Source organism: Chelonoidis abingdonii, chromosome 10 (assembly GCF_003597395.2).
Source record: "Chelonoidis abingdonii isolate Lonesome George chromosome 10, CheloAbing_2.0, whole genome shotgun sequence".
NCBI classification, from domain to species: Eukaryota; Metazoa; Chordata; order Testudines; family Testudinidae; genus Chelonoidis; species Chelonoidis abingdonii.
This window is the reverse complement of record NC_133778.1, coordinates 37,251,870-37,269,806: the sequence shown is the minus strand read 5'-3', so window position 1 is coordinate 37,269,806 and position 17,937 is coordinate 37,251,870. Positions and strand designations below refer to the sequence as shown.

General features: G+C 39.1%; 1 protein-coding gene across 1 annotated transcript in view; it reads left to right on the top strand.

The window, feature by feature from the left end:
- Positions 1-17,937, top strand: part of MTX2 (metaxin 2) — a 48,092-nt gene that overhangs the window by 12,543 nt on the left and 17,612 nt on the right. Inside the window, exons 2-3 of the mRNA XM_032784532.2 lie at positions 3,513-3,560; positions 4,528-4,574. Of these exons, the coding sequence (XP_032640423.1) occupies positions 3,513-3,560; positions 4,528-4,574 (95 nt within the window). The remainder of the gene's footprint in view (positions 1-3,512; positions 3,561-4,527; positions 4,575-17,937) is intronic.

Here is a 17,937-nt window from a genome sequence, read left to right as displayed (position 1 = left end):
GATTTTTTTTGCTAGAGAATTTAATTTGGTACCAATGAACCATGCCAATTTCTGTTGGTTCTATATGCTGCTGTTCTCCAAACCCACCAGTGATGAGCAAACAACTGATATGGTTAATCTAATGCACATTGCATTTAGTAAAGTTTTTCAATAACTAAATTTTATATTTAAGTCTTTCTCAAAACTAAAGAAGCTTTTACATGCCAGGTTTAACTACCGTTTAGCTTCTTTGATCACTTCAACGCTCCGTCTGCTGAACTGTCAGTTTTATCTCCTCTCTCTCATGTCCATATTCCTGATGTTCTACAATAACTTGCAGTCCATAAGGCATATAACCGGTCAATTATTTCATACTGTAAGATAGCGATGAAGATGGTTGTCTGTTCTATTGGATCTGCTGCTGAGATACCATGAAGTTGATCTCCTGCAGAAAACTTTCAAAATTGGGTATATGTCACTTTTGTTGCTTTTTCTCTGCCCCATCACTGCCACGGTGGCCTTAGTTAGCTGGAGAACTAACATCTGGAGACCAAAATAATCTAGTTGCTGAAGGATAAACTGGATTTGACTTCATTAGTGCACAAATGATAAGTTTGTGTAGAGTTATTATAGCATTAATCAACTTGATGGATTGGAAATATGACAGAATTGAAGCAGCGTGTAATATTAGTGCCTATTATTCTACAAATTATGTCTTCACCTACAGAAGCCAGAAGTCATGCTGTACATTAAAAATACTATACTCTCTCCTGTTACAGAGACACATGGCATCTCTTTAAAGATTTTTCCTTGCTGTCATAAAATAGGGGATCTAGTGTCCCCAAGCAGTAGATTTTGGGATTTTGACTAGTTTTAAATAGTCTTTGGGACTCTAATGATACCATTCTGAATTAAATTTCCATCTTTCATGGCTTGTCATTTGTCAGATTTATATTGTGACATTAAATCTCTGTACAAAGCAACATATGAAATGATTGCATATAGGGTGCCCACAAGATACAGGGTGAGTAATAGAGTAATGTATTGGTGTTTAATAACATAATTCTCAGTCAAGTCAATGAGAATTGTGCAGACCTTTGAGAGTGTGCCCTTTTGTATTGCAGCTTGGCTACTCTTCAAGCACACTTGGTCCAATGTGCAAGAATCTAAGGTAAATCTTATAAGATGGTTCTTTTGAGATATGAGTAACAGAATATTGTTCCAAGTTTGTTGTTTACTATCCTAGGCCAGATTTCAGTGACCCAAAGCTCTTACCATATGGTGAGTAGTTTGTGAGACCTAAATTGATAGTCTCAGTCCAGTTCTTGCAGACAAACGGCCACATCACCCAAGCACCATCACACCTAGCGGAGAAGTAAGCACGGTTGTTGACATTGCCCTCAACTGAACGCAGACAGTACTACACTCTTACTTCCTTGAAGTAGTTGCTCTAGATCAGGATTTGAGATATATTGACAATTCAGTGTGAGGAAGTTTGCATTACTATCTGTGCTGTATCTGTGTACAGTCTGCTTAGGATTGCATGAGCACATTTGTGGCTTAAAACAATTATTGCACCTTTCTCCCGGAAGTTATACTGTGCTCCTCCACACACCTGAAGTTGGGAGCTAAGGGCTATATGTAATGGTTAACAAAAGTAATGTGAAGTCCACAGCTGAGTATATATACCAGGTTTTAAGATGACAATCCTTTTTAATATATGGGATATGACTGAAAATTTTGAACAGGACATCCAGGTTGTCACAGCAAAAAATAGGTACCTTCGCTATTGGCCTATATTGTGTGCATCTGTATCTTCCGTGAAGGAGCTTCTTTGGCTTCTTAGCACGTCTCCTGATGGAAATATGGTGTCTACATCCAGATCTGTATTGAGATTTGGCTTCACTTTGTGGTCAATTTGGTGTTGAAATCTCACTAGACTTCATCCCCAAATGGTGGAAACCACACAGATCATTTGATTTTGGCGGTACTTCCGCCTCTTAGCATGCAAATAGTAGTTGGTCCGTTCACATATGGTGGTCATGTCACTAAATTTCAACATTTCTATGAGCCTGGACTTCTACTAAATTAAAGAAATGTAATTTAAGTACATTATTTTAACAATTGGTGCCAGGTACCCTGTGTTGTCATCTTTTTTCTTTAACTAAATAAGAGTGTATTTCATCTCAAGAATTATTACTCCAGGAAACAAACTTTAATGGATGGGTTTAAAAGCAATAAATGCTATAAGAAGACAAAATACTTTGTCATGACACTTGGATGTGATTAGTTACCTTCTCGTGCCCATACTAGTAGGCTTTTTGTGCTTGATGTTAGGGTAGTGACCTTTGCAAGATTGTGTATACATTATTACAAGCTTTACAATCTTGTCTACTGCGATAAAATATAAAGTTAACAGTGCAGAAGTAGTAACAAAGAATATTTTAATTATGAATTCATGCGGTATTTTTCTTTAGAGTTCTGAAGGCCAGCTGATACAAAGAACGACCTTTTCTTAGCGAGTGGCAGGCTTCTGTTTTGCTGTACATATAGTCATTTGTAGACTTGAATGCTCTTTAAAAATATTTTTTTTGTGAGTAGAATTAATTTTAATCACAACTAGTCAGTTTGACTGAAACAAAAAAACTTGAATTAACACCTTAAAATGGACATATAAGATGTATTTAACAAAGAAATGTAATCATTCATTGTAATGTCATTTCGTCTGTTATCTAACCACTATTAGCAATAGTACGTCGGTAGTGATGATTATTTATGCTATGCCAGAAATTCACTTGGTGCATGATTGGTTAAATTCACAGATTCTTAGTTGGAATATCTTGTCTTTTTGAGCAAATGATGATAATCTTTCAAAAGAATACTGACAAATATCAACTTCGGTGCTGTCGCATATTCTGTGTGGCAAAATAAACCTTCAATACTACCATCTGCTTGGTGTGTTGCCTTCTGAAGTGCCCAAGCACTTAGCTTGGTGATTTTGTTACAGGGGGTGCTGAATCAGGAACCAACATTAAAACAGCAGAAAACTTTTTGTCCCAAAGCAAACTCTTTAAACTTGGTTTTGTAGGTGCCAGTTGTGCCATCTCTTCTCTGCGTGTCTGTCCTGTCCTTATCAGAATTCTTTATCTTACAGCTTTTAAATTACCTGTCTTGTGAGTGGGCAGAATGCAGCATAGTGTGTTTTGATGCGAATGTGTACAAAAACTCTTACAGTTAGGAAGAAATCTGCTACTATGGTTTTAGAGCTGTAAGGTCACCCCTTGGCATAGCTTGAATTTAAGGAATATTGCAGCCTTTTGTTTTTGGGAGGAATCCGATTTCCCTTTTTCTCCTGTCCCTGGGCAAAGGAGAGCAGTATGAATAACAGTGGGTCATTTTTAAGGTAGGTCAAATTTTGCATTAGTGGCTCTAAAATTCTAATTTCTGCTCTAGGTAACATTCATGTTCAGTTCACGTCCGCTAGCATATTGTTGGTTGGCTTGCTTAATTATGAATTTATTTTTTTTCCATAGCTGCAGAACCTTGGCCTGAAAATGCTGCATTGTATCAGCAACTGAAGGGTGGGTACATTATTTTCTGCAATTAATGATTTTATTTTTAAAAACATTAAATATACAGTAATATAATTAACTTCAGGGAAATAGAAACTGTTAAGAAGAGATTCCTTTGTGTATGTTTGGTCAGAGGTTTTAGCTAAGCTTGCATCTGCCAATATAAACCAGCTATTCATGGCCTATAAGGTCCTTGGTTTATTATTGACTCATTATATTGGCTGCTGTAGGCAGTGTAAAATGATGTGGTTGCAGGCACCATTGGCAGATTTACTGCACCAATAGCTGAGGCAGCAGATTTTTGAAGTCTTATGGTAAAATGGGCTCTCAGTAAAAAGGAACTGTTAAAATGTATAGGCTAGGATGGTTCAGGCTCCCTTTAGCAGCTCTTCATATATCATCAGATCACATTATGGCCCCCATTTGGGGCTCAGCAGCCTGCTACAGTTGTCAGAAGACTGCAAAGTAATGAAGACTAATAGGTAGCAGCCTTAGTCTTCTAAGCATGGAATTTTTATTGCAGCGAACTTGTCATCTTTCTTTTGTGTGACAGACCTAGACACAGTGTGCAATATTAACTGCAAGCTGGTTTTTTGATGATGCTGGATGCTTTTAGTTTTTAGCTAGAGGAATTATGAAGATGGTATTTTATTTAACTTTGATTAGTAGAGGAATAATTGGCTTAAAATTGAGACACACTTTTTTTTAGTTGGAGTTTCTAATTGTACATGTCTGGTAAAATTTAAGATAAATGGGAGGGTATTTCTTGAAGAAATATTCCTGGTATATTTTTGTATTCGTATCTCATGTTTTGCTGTCGAATAGCATAACATAAAATTAATGTAATGGTGCATATATTCTCTGTTGAAGTATTTGCCTTTTTAATTTATATCCAAGAGATTTAACACAGACTGTTATGCAGTTAACAATAACTAACTATTTCATGTAATTATATTCTTTCATTTTCTTTCTACAGAGGAGCAAATTTTGCTTTCTGACAATGCATCTTCTCTTGCTGTTCAGGTAAAGCATCATCTTTTCTAAACTAGAGAGATGTTAAATTAAAATATTTCTTGGAAGGATTAAATTCTAAGTAAATTACATAAAATGACATATTTAGAAATTTTCTAAGTACTTTGTAGATTTAACATTATGTTGTATCCAGGAACATACCATTTTCAAAGTTGAAATTCTTCCTTTTAATCTTTATCACTGAAGCGTTACTGATTTTGTTTTTAAGGATCCTAATATTAGTGCCTATGCATCTGTTAATATTTACATCTGTCTACCTATTTATAATCGGAATTGGACACGCTACTGGCAGCTCCTATTTGACCTTTGTTGTCTTTCCAGCTGTCATCCACCTTTTGGGTTGCTTAGGGAAAGATGTCCTCCCAAAGACCATTCATTATTTGCTTGTTGGTTACATTATCCTCAGCCAATATCCCCAAAACACAAGGAATCCAGTTCCACTGTATATTTGTACACTCCAGTGTGTATTAGAGGTAGTCCATATAATTGACACATTTAAGGCTCTAATCTGCTTTAAAGTGTCTTTGTGGCTGGAAAGTCCATGTAAACTCTATTAACTTCTTAAGTTCAGTGACCCCAGAGGCTGCTCTTTATTCTGAGGGGACAGTTTCCCTCAGTAGTAGAGAGGGACTGGCTGGCAAGAAAAGTTCCCCATCCTCCAAAGCAATTCTAGTATTGGCTGTGAAAGAGGGTTCATTCATTCTCTCACTTCTACTTGTTTCCCTATGTGGTCTAGTCCATTGCACAGCTAATTAATATAGCCTTTTGGGGGCTTATGTACCCCAGAAGGCTGCATCTCTTTTGGTCAGAGTGCGACCATTTAGAGAGATCATGTAAAAGGTTCACTAACCTGTATTTTGTAAAGATGCCAATCAAAAGTTCAGGATTCTTTGGTCACTCTAGCAATCCTCTAAGGACCCTATTCTGTCCAAAGTATATAATACATTTTTTGCTGAGAGTCTGGAAAATACCAGTGTTCCTTTGGTAATCCTACCTCACCCCCCAAAAGTATCTTGTTTCGTTGATAGGTGGACAAATTTTCCATTTATTTTGAAAAACAGATGCTATTGTTTTACCCCGTCTCTCTGTGGTGCAGTATGCTTTAAATAATTCCTTACAGTGGGAAGAAATAAGGAGCTTTGTCGAGCATTTGATCATTTGTTAGTTTTAGCCCCAGAAACACTTACTTTTGTAGTTTTCATGAATCTTCTCTCCATCCATCAGGGTCACAGGTGTGGTTTTGGTTTCTTTCCAAACAAAACAGAAGTTTCCTTTTCTAATGTAGCCGTTTGCTTGACCATTCCAATTCTATTGTTATCCTGCACATGTCTCTTAGATGATATATTAAGTATAATATATTAAAAATGCCTGTTTTTCTTCAATATTCTTTGGCTTGACAGCTGATAGTAGCCATGACTATAAATATGACTTTGGCAGATATCTGATTTAAACTTTATGGAACAATTTTATTCTGTATGGGGGAATGGTATCAGTTTAGAAGAATCTGTATTAGGAACACAGTTGTGATCTCAAAAAAAAAAAAAAAAATTGCTGTCCACAAAATGTAAACATTAGGATGCGTAATTAAAAGGAAAAAAAATAAAGCTTAATGATCAGGCAGTTTTAAAATTAGCTCACCTGGCATACAATGCATTAGGCAACATCAAAAATGGGAATAGTGGTATCTTTTTCTGATGAATTGTGTGTGTTTTTAAGGAGGGGTGGATAGGCATGCGTAGGGGTAGGAAGAGAGGAAGCCAATACCTGGGACTACTTTCCTCAATATATTCTTATACAAGCTGCCTTTCTTTTTCTCTCCAGTAACTCTCAGCCGCTGACCTGTGGTATGTGGATTTCCCTTAGACGTAGCACACAGGTTGTCCATTGCTTGTTTGGGCTTATGCATGGTGAAGATGCCTCGGAGTTCTGTGTTCCTCTGATTAAATAGGTTTGGTGGGGGGGCTGCTAGGAGATCCTTCAGGAAAGATGGTTTAGATAAAACCCTAAACTTGCCATAATTTGGCTGTCACCTACACCAAATCCTTCTAGAAATCGCCTTTCCATCATAGCACCTCTTTATGATGTCTGCCTTGGCAGGCTCGCAAAGAATAGATGAATACATATCTATCTATAAAAGGGCATGACTAATGAGTTACTAAGCAATTAGTTAAAATAAAAGCTGACCACAGTCTTTACAAGTGGTAACACTACCATGCATCTAGCACAGGGGTGGGCAAACATTTTGGCCCTAGGGCCACATCTGAATGGGAAAATTGCATGTAGGGGTGGGACAGGGGGTTGGGGTGCAGTGTGCAGGAAGGGGCTCAGGGCAGGGGGTTAGAGTGCAGAGAGGGGTGCGGGAGGGGGCTCAGGGCAAGGGGGTTGGGGTGCGGGAGGGGTGCAGCGTGCAGGAGGGGGGCTGCAGGGCAAGGATTGGGGCTCAGGGCAGAGGGGTGAGTGCAGGAGGGGTGTGGGTTCAGAGGGGCTCGGGGCTGGGGTGCAGGAGGGGTTTGGGGTGCAGGAGGGGGCTCGGGGCAGGGTGTGGGGTGCAGAGGGGTGTGGGGTGCAGGAGGGGCTCGGGGCAGGGGGTTGGGGTGCAGAAGGAGGCTTAGGGCAGGGGGTTGGGGTGTGGGGTGCGGCAGGGGGCTCAGGGCAGGGGATTTGAGTGCGGGGTGTGGTGGGGCTCAGGGCACAGGAGGGGTGCGGCAGGGAGCTCAAGACAGGAGGTTAGGGGGCTCAGGGCAGGGGATTGGGATGTGGGCCCCGGCCCAGCACTGCTTACCTTGAGTGGCTCCCTGCTTGTCCTGGCCCCGCACCACTCCCAGAAGTGGCCGGCACCATGTCTCTGTGGCCCCTGGGAGTCGAGGAGGGCTCGATGCGCTGCCCTCGCCTGCAGATACCTCCCCTAAAGCTCCCGTTGGCTGTGGTTCCCTGTTCCCGGCCAATGGGAGCTGAAGGGGGCAGTGCCCGCAGGTGAGGGCAGCGTGCGGAGCCCTCTTTCCCCCTTTCTTCCCCCCAGAGGCTGCAGGAACATGGTGCTGGCCACTTCTGGGAGCATGATCTAACATGTCAGTTTCTGCTTTGCTATGGAACAGATACCGTGGAAAGAAAAATAAGGAGTGTGTGTGTGTGTGTGTGAGTGATTATTGCAGACATTTTCTTATAAAGGCTAAAGATTCAGGATAAGGAATTGATTATGTACATTTTTTAAAATATTTAATGGAGTTACATGGCCTATTTCTTGCATATTGCAATGCAAACTTAAGACTGGATGTATGTGACTGGGGGTAACCTTTTTAGAAAGTGGTATGATATAGTAATTATACTGAATATTAGAGCCATCTTACGTTTAATTAAAAGTTCCCATTGTGGAACTCCTGTGCTGATCTTGCTTGGAGATGTATATATTTGGGTAACCTGCAATTCCTGAAAGTAGATTTAATTGTGAATCCCTTGATCTTTCACGCTGTTTGGTGTACACTACTTGTCCACTAAACTAAAGTAGCATATTATACAGTCCTATAGGAAATGAAGATAATTTGATATTATGCTGCAAATCTTGATACAAAATGTCAATTTACTTTCACAGCAAATAAATTCATATAAAAGGAAAATGATGTAATTTCAGTGATGATTATCCTGCTACAGGGTAGAGAATGTCATACGTAGAATAAAGTCTCTTCTCATGATATGTGCAGCCTTGCTCCCATTCAAGTTAATGAAAAATTACATGCACAAATCAAGATAAGTGATATAACTCAGTGTTCCTATCATCTTCCTCCCCAAAAATCATTTCCCTCACCTTATTTATCATGAAATTTTCAAGTACTCAGTATTCCTGTTTTTCCTTTCTGCTGATTATAAAAACAGTATCTCGAGAGCTAAACCTCAGTGTATCCAAAAAGGAGTGGATGTAGTCAGCAATGAAAACCATTAACAGAATATTAATCAGTGACAGCCTAAATACGTGCAGTATAGTATGTGAGAGTATACACACACTACTGTATTATTGCAAAGAAAAACATTTTATACTCCCTAGACAACTCCCTCTGGCAACTGCAAATTTTGTTGATTTTAAAGCAGTGGTTTTCTAATATATTTTTATTTTGTTTTATAGACCTGTGTATACATGCAAAATACTCTCCTGGTCTCCCCTGCCCAGCCATTTATTTCATCCTATGGACAAATAGAAAGGACTCCACGGACACCTAGCAATAAAAATAAAGATATAATTTTTGTCCCCCAAATCCTTCCCCAGATATGAAACTCTTATTTAAATGCCTCAAATTTTACAGTTTCTGCCTGCTGTATTCTACTCTACCTTAAACATGCACTCTAATTTTGGAAGAAGAACCTTAATTTGACAAAAGGATTTTGTGTTGGTTCTCTATGGTACCATTTTACTGTTTGTGAGAGAGAGCAGCAAAATGGAAATTACTCACACTCCATTTTAATAACTTACATAATACTATTTAAATAACTCTTATTTTTAGCTGTAAACTCTTCAGGATGGTCTTCCTCCAAGTTCACCCAGCACCTACCACATTTGGGCCCCAGTCCTTGTTGACATTACTGCAATACAAAAAGTAAAAGATGGTGTTTTCCAGTTCCTATATTTATTTCTTTGTACAGCCTTTATGCTCTCAAGTCAATAAGGCATTTAATTTTGAATCACGTGTGTAAACCATGTAATGACTGAAACACATAAAAGAAGAGAAATTACATAATTAAAACTGGACAGAATAAGGGTTATTTCAGTGATCTTAAGTAAGTCTGGAAGACAAATTTATTGAGACCTCTGTAATACAGACATTTAACAGTCAGGGAAAAGCCAGAAGTGGGGCAATTGGATTTGTGCTTTTTATGAATCTGTGGGCCTCAAATAAGGGAGCATGGAGGGTCTGCAGATAGTATTCCAGCTTGTGGGATGGAATAGCAGACAGGCTGCTTTGCCTGAATCTAGAAGTAGATTCTGTCCCCACAATCGCCATGGTTTTTCCCACACGAAATTCAATTACTCAGACATTATGCTGGAAGTGAAAGGAGAGTGTGAATTTTGCTCAAGATGCCTGGAGAACTACGACCTCTTTAGTATTCAGTTCTAAATTCCAGAAGTGAGTGTTCTGTAACATCCTTATATAAAATGTAAGGCTGATCTTGTATGTATTGCTTTAAATACTATGTGTATTGTATAATACTTTACATTATAAACTATTTTTGTAACCTCTCCTTCTCTCTATATAAAAATGTTATGTACACAAGCCTAAACATGTTGATACTTAAAAACCTTCAGGCAGGTACCACATAGTGTGTGGTACTATCTTGTGGTTTCAGAACATATAGTGAGGGATATTAAAATCCAGTATCAGTTGCAGAAACCATGTGTTTGGTCTATGTATTGCTTCAAGAAGGGAGCTAGAATTGGCTCGTAGTATTGCATCAAAGAGGGACACTTATGCAACAGAAGTTTAAATTGCCCAGGTTAACTGCTTATTTATACAATTATTTGATAACTTGTTGAGGTAAAGCACCCATGATTAATAGTTTTTTGCAGGCTTGTGATATTAGCATATGAATTGTGTAATTTTGTTTTTGAAGCTAAACAGTAAGCTGAATTTTAAGTTGTTGCCCTACACAGAAGAAAGATTCAGTAGTGAAATGAAAATCCGACAATCCATTTTTAAACAGAATAAAAGCTAAAATTCTTCATGATGAGAAATACAGTATCAACATAATTGATCGAATAGCATTACTTTATAGCTGAAAATACACTTAAATCCCTAGCCATGCAACTACAGCATGTGAGTGAAACATCTTTCATATAGTTCTAAGATGAAATTACCCCTGAATGAATAGCATCTTCATTTATCTTCAAAACCTCCTCTGTGCTACCAGTGAATCTACTCTTTCCACATTCTACAACAAGAATTACATTATACCATTATAGCAGTGTTCTGCTGCAGTGTAAAATAGATTGGTTTGGAAAATGAACCTGGCTTTGCTATAAATTACATTCACAGGTACAAAGGAATTTGTTATTTTGTTTAAAATAGTCGCAAATATAATTAAGCTCTTAATTTATGTTAAACTACAAATGTGGCCATTACCACAACTGGATTAGGAATTTAATCTGTCACTCAAAGAATGATACTGAACAGTTTTCATTTGTAGCCTTAGACACACTATTTCAATTACAAGGTCTGCAGCTGTTTGATATAAAAACTGAATTATTTTGTAGATTTGTTCATGGTTTTTCATTTTAAAAGACGTCCCTTCAATAAGATGAAGAATAATTCTTCAGTTGTCATCACAGATTCTCCTTTGTCTCTTGATGAAACAGAATAAGAATGAAAACATCTTTCTTTCTTCACAGTAGCATTTGTGAATGCTTTTAAAATACTAGTCAATGAGATATTACGTACAGTGGTTTGGACTTAATTATGAAACTGATAATATGCGTCTCCTCTGAAAGAAGCCTGGAGCTTGTCATCTGAAAGTAGGGTTTCTCCTACAGGCAGAGATGAAAGTAAGCTGGTTCGGCCCCGTACGGACTACCGGCAAATAAGTGGATCGTTCAGTACTGGCTTACTTTCACCTCTTTTGGCTGCATAACAAAAAGTTCAAACTCAAAGCTAATAAAAGCTTGGAAAGGGAAAACTCACTGTCACATTTGTTGTTTCTCTCCCTCTCCTCCTCCAGCCAGGCTGCCCGATGCGGCTAGGCTCCGCGTTCTCCTGACCCCTGCACTCAGCAGGGCCTGCAGCAGCAACCCTCTGGCTTGTAGCAGGGGGACTGGCTGAGGGCGAAGCCTCCCCAGGTAGCCTGCTGCCTGCATAGGAACAGTTTAAATTTAGCTGTTCACTCCACAGTCTGAACCTGGATTAGGGTCTATTTCTGGCATCCTTGTTAATTTCACTCTCGGTTGTTGGGGTGGGGGTGGGGTGACCAAACCCGGGGCAGTTCATTTATATTCAATTTATATTGTTGAAGATCGTCTCATCCAGGGGGCTGAAAAGAACTGCCCCACCTTTGGTCACCCACCCACTCCCAACAACTGAGAGTGAAATTAACAAGGATGCCAGAAATAGACCCTAATTCAGGGGACCTCAGAGTGAACAGCTAAGTTTAAACTACCTGGGGAGCAAGCTACCTGGGGAGGCTTCTCCCTCAGCCAGTCCCCCTGCTCGCTGCTACAAGCTAGAGGGCAGCCCCTGCTGAGTGCAGGGGTTGGGGGAACGTGGAGCCCAGCAATGTGGGGCAGTCTAGCTGGAGGAGGAGAGAGGACAAGGAGAAAAATGTGACAGTGAGTTTTCAGTTTTTCAGGCTTATTCCAATAGTAAAGTTTTATTACAAACAGTACTGGTAGTTGTAATAGTAGCTTTATTTTCTATATCTAAGTCATGAAAGAAGTATGTAGGAGAGGCGGGTTGTTTGTGTTTGGACTGTACAGTAAGAAATGTAACTTATTTCCATCCCTGGCCCCGCCCCTTCCATCTGAGGCCCTGCCCCTTCGAGGGGCGGGGGCGGGCGCAGGGTGGGACCCGTACCGGTAAGAGCTGTATTTTACTTTCACCATTGCCTACAGGGATATAGAATGTGAACTGTCTGAGCTCTGGAATAAATGGGTGGGAAGTAGTGATTCTGACCTTAAATACTGAAATCTTGATATTATTTATATGCAATTGGAATTTATGCTTAGAGTATTGTGTTTAGTGGGTGTGTTGTTTCTGCTTTGAGATGGAAAAACCTAGTGGATGATTCACGAAGAGATACTTTGGAGTAGTAGTCACATTGTCAACTTGAAAAATAACATTTTATGTTTGAAATTTTTTTGGTACCTACTATTGTTTCAGGTAACACCTAGGACAAATAACTGAAAGGCTAAAGAGAATAAACCGTCTATTTTGTTTGTTTTACTTTGTACATTTAACAGGAGTGAACATGAAGTCTGCAAAAGCTTCAAAGCTTTTCTCTCACCAGCAGATGTTGGTCCATTAAAAGATATTACCTCACCCACCTTCTCTCTCTAATAGCACTGTATATAGGCATTTTCACTTCCCATCTTATGCCCTAGTATGATGACATCAGTCTATTGCATAGTTCTGAGGGGAGTTTTCAAAAGCAGCAGCAGAGGTGAAAATGGCAGGCACGTGTGAACGTACGGAGAAAGGAGAGGGATACTGAGCGAACCCTGTGGTGTCCTCTTGGGCCTCCCCAAATCCCTTCTGAACATTAGCAATGTGTGCAGGAAGAGCATTCTCTTTATTTTTAATGCTAATCAAAAATTCAACACATGCTATTTAAAGGGTGCTCTATCAGAAAATTGGATTTTCTGAAATTGGGGAAATAAAACAAGTTGATAGTTTGATTCAGTTAAAACAACAACAACACCGCTTAAAATAACACCATCTCATTCAGATTCTGTCAATGAATATAGACTCACGTGGTTTATTAATTAACAGTTCTTTCACTTAAAATCAGACTAAATTTACAGGTGAAACCCATTTTCAAAAGCTCATACAAAGGCTGAAAACTTATTTTTTTTCTGATTATTAATATTAAGAGACACCATGTGCTCCGTAGCTTGATGTTGTAAGTCAGTATATAGGAGCATCTTAGAACTGACATGAGTAACAATGGTGCTTTGACAGGTTGTGCCATCTCCCATGATTAAAACGAAAGACATGTGAAAGAGGTTTATTAGTTTCATAATCCTTGTCATGTTAAAGCTTGACATGAACCCTTTCTGCATATGTGCTGTTAGTTTATTCTCTTGCAGTTAAAATGCACTTTTTTGTTTCATACTGACATGCAAAATAAAATATACACTACTGCTGCTACTACACCTCTTCCCTGATATAACACGGCCCGATGTAACACGAATTCAGATATAACGTGGGAGAGCGGTGTTCCGAGGGGCAGGGCTGTGCACTCCAGTGGATCAAAGCAAGGTCGATATAATGCGGTTTCACCTATAACACGGTAAGATTTTTTTTGGCTCCCGAGAACAGCGTTATATCGAGGTAGAGGTGTACTACTAAGTGGAACCAAAAATGAATATGAAATCAGCAAACTAAGGTCCTGTACTAGAGTACGTTTTGCTGGAGGAGATGGGTTGTTTGTCTGCTACAAGGTTAATAACCTTCTCCACAGAGAGGACAACATACCTTCAGTTTTAGGAATAATTTTTAATAGAACTTAACGCTCAGAAGCTATATTGATCATATAGGACTTGCCATACTGGATTGCACTGCAGGTCCAGGTTGTTTGGTGTTCTGCTTCTGGCAGTGGCCAATATAATTGATTCAGAAGAAGGTAAACCCCTCGATGAAACTCTGTGGGATGAGTGAATAGGGAAGGAATTCTTGATGTCAGTGGCAATAATCTTATACCCAGAAATGTGAGATTGGTTTACTGTTATAGCATGCTGAACTACAAATGCAGTCCATAAAATCGAGTCTTTTTAAAATCCAGACAGAATGTTTGGCTTGATATCTTCCTGTGACAATGAATTCCACATTGACTCTTGTAGGAAGTTTCCTTTACTTTTATAAGTGTCCTGGGCACTAGTGGTATTGCTTATTGTCGTAATACAGGCTAGTGAAATAAGGAGAAGACTGACCAGTTTTCACTTTATTCTTCTTGTTTTTAAATATTTCTGTTAATCTACCCTAACTCTTATGGCCAGATGCTAATAAGTCAGAAAAAGACATTTGCCCTTTCTAAGCTACCAAGTAGGAGTTCAGTTTGCATTTTGAAGCTATTCTCCTTTTTCTATTGGCATTTGAGTATTTTTGGCTGAGGGGGCTAAGACTTCCCTAGAGGGGGATCTGGAAAGCTATGAACATCTTTCCTGACTAAAATAGCTATGAAAACTTTTTCATCTGAAGTTAGAGTGGCAGATGTGTTGCAAGGGGTGACTCCACTGTGTTCACTCAGAGTAGAGTATCTCCCTTAAAGAACTTATTGGCAAGATTGCTAAGATTTGGCTGCTGCTTGGGTAGTAGATCCATGCTGAGGTCAGTGGATGTGTGCAAATGCTAAATTTTTCCTATATGAGGTTCTGAAGATCTTGGGGGAACGTTAGGTTTTGGCCTGCAAACTGAACCCTTCTTGACTTGTAAAATCATTTGAGGGAAGTTGAATGCACTCTTGATAGAGATTAATGCTTCCCATTAGAGGTGTTGGCATCTTTTCAACAAGTTATTGTTGTGCCCACTCTCAATGAACTATCTTTTGATATTAGTTGTCTTCCTAGTTCCTAACCTTTTGGGGGCATTTATTTTTCTTTTTTAAGGAAGGATTTGGCAAAGCAACTTTTTGAGTTGTCTAGAATCATCAAATTTCCGTGGCCCTTTGTATTCTGGTTTTAGACCAGAATATGGGACAGAGACTGCATAGGTTTGGTTGACTGATCTCTGTTGATGAATATTGAACCAATAGATATGTCTGCCTTTGCTACCATTGTCTGTGAAGTAGAACTGATGTGTTTGTGGACCTTAACAGAATTGAGTTGGAGTGATTCCAATCTCTTCTTGTTGGAAAGTCCAAGAGAATGTTGGGTAATCCCCTACTGCCACAAGGGCTCTTTTGTAAAAGGTGATGTAGAACTCCACCTTGTCACTCCTCCTACTCTTCATATATGGAAGGCTCCATGTTGAGAAAATGAGATGTTTGGGGCTGCAAGTCATCAATATTCTATTATTTTTTTTATTCTCGCTGGTATTGCAGTGCATTCCAGTTTAGTATCATCTATACACTGTGCTGCTCACTCCTTTTTAGTCACTAAAGAAGATGTTAAATAAGATCAAGCCTGACAAAGATCATTGCATTGTCCACTAGACCCTTCCTCCCAAGTATCCCCATCTCAATACATTGTCACTTTTTGTACCTCTTTGTTTGTGTGGTGTTTGTCTGTTTTCTCTCCTCATGGTTATTCAAATCTAGCCAATTTAAACTAATTTGGAGTAATTTCCCCAACACCTAATCAAATGCTTGCTAGAATCCAAATATATTAGTCTACTGCTTTCTCTTCATATAATGTTGACTGTATCAAAAAATCAGTCAAAATTTTCTGGCAATAGATACCTATAAGCACACGTTGCTTGTGATTCCCTTACCCTCAAATTATTTAGGGGATAACATAATTGTCATTTACATGAAAAGCATTAACTGTGCTTAACATGTTAATTGTGGTTTTCAGTTAAGTTTTTAATGCTTATAATTTTGTAAGTCTGTCAGTCATGTTAATACAGGAGAATGTGAAAGTTATTATAGTGAAATCAATTGTCCAAGACTATGGCTATACTTAAAATGCTACAGTCTGGCACAACTACAACACTTCAGTGTATACACTCATGATGGCGACGGAAGAGTTTCTCTTGTCTCTGCAGTTAATCAAGCTCCCTGAGAGGCAGTAGCCAGGTCAACAGATGAATTCTTCCATCGACCTAGTGCTGTCTACGCTGAGGGTTAGGTCGGCATAGCTACATCTTTCAGGGTGTGGATTTTTTCACACCTGAGAGATGTAGCTGTGCTGATGTAAGTTTTCAGTGTGGACCAGCCCTAATATTTTTGAATGGGTGGTGGAATCTGGGAAATTGTATAATCGTATCCCTAACCTCAGCCCTCTCTGTGGCTAGGAGCAGTGTTATTTCCTTTAACAATTGTCACAATAGGTACACCACACATTAAGTCACTAATGCTTAGTTTATTTAAATGCTCGTGTTTTTGTCAGAACAAAGTCCTAGCAAATAAATAGTTAAGGAGAATCCAGGAGTACCCCTTTGAAAGTGATGATGTCAACAGTGAATACTAGTAAGTCACTGATGTTGTGATGAAACTTACTGGTATTCCCCTAAAAAGGGAGGTGCAGTTAAGAGTTGTAGCTCATATCCTTGTTTTGAGTGTAAATTACCTTTAAAGAATATTAGTAGGTTTTGAGAAGTCCATGGATTATGGCACTGCTCATCACATGTGGAGATGACTCTGTAATGGTAGTGTGTGAAGGTGGAATATTAATGTGCTGCAACTTTTTAAGTTAAGTTATAATGGGTTTTATATCCATCCATTGTAAGCATGCTAGCTGTGTGTCTAATGGCACTTGAGTAACTGATTGGCACATAAAATAAGAGTTCTCTGCACCTTACAGGATAATGCCTCTGTGAGGAAGAATGTTTATAAATTCTTGATTAGGAAGGTATTACACAGATTGTGAAAAATGTCAGTCACCTCACCTCCCCACTATGAATAATGAATAACCATATTAAAGGGCCCAAGAGCAAACTATCCCACTGCGTAGGAAAGATAGTAAGTGTGGTAAGAGACCACCTTGGCTTAACCAGGAAATCTTCAATGATCTAAAAATCAAAGAAGAGTCCTACAAAAGGTGGAAACTAGGTCAAATTGCAAAGCATGAATATAAACAAACTATACAAGTTTGTTTGTCGGAGCAAAATTAGAAAGGTCAAGGCACAAAACGAGATCAAACTAGCTAGAGACATAAAGGGTAATGAAAACATTCTACAAATACGTTAGAAGCAAGAGGAAGTCCAAGGACAGGGTAGGCCTGTTACTCAATGGGGGAGAGGGGGCAGGGACAATAACAGAAAATGTGGTAATGGCAGAGGTGCTTAATGACTTCTTTGTTTCAGTTTTCACCAGGAAAGTTGGTGGTGATTCGATGTGTAACAGTGAATACCAGTGAAAATGAAGTAGGATCAGAAGAGGCTAAAATAGGGAAAGAACAAGTTAAAAATTACTTAGACAAGTTAGATGTCTTCAAGTCACCATGGCCTGATGAAATGCATCCTAGAATACTCGAGCTGACTGAGGGGATATCTGAGCCATTAGCAATTATTTTTGAAAAGTCATATGGAAGACAGGAGAGATTCCAGAAGACTGGAAAATGGCAAATATAGTGCCAATCTATAAAAAGAGAAATAAGGACAATCCAGGGAATTACAGACCAGTCATCTTAATTTCAGTACCCAGAAAGATAAAGGATCAAATAATTAAGCAATCAGTTTAAAAACATCTAGAAGATAAGGTGATAAGTAACAGTCAGCATGGATTTGTCAAGAACAAATTCTGTCAAAGCAACCCAATAGCCTTTTCTGACAGGGTAACAAGCCTTGTGGATGGGGGGAAGTGGTAGACGTGGTATATCTTGACTTTATTAAGGCTTTTGATACTGTCTGCATGACCTTCTCATAAACAAACTAGGGAAGTGCAACCTAGATGGAGCTCCTATAAGGTGGGTGCAAAACTGGTTCCCAGAGAATAGTTACCAGTGGTTCAGTCGTGCTGGAAGGACATAACGAGTGGGGTTCCGCAGGGATCCATTTTTGGTCTG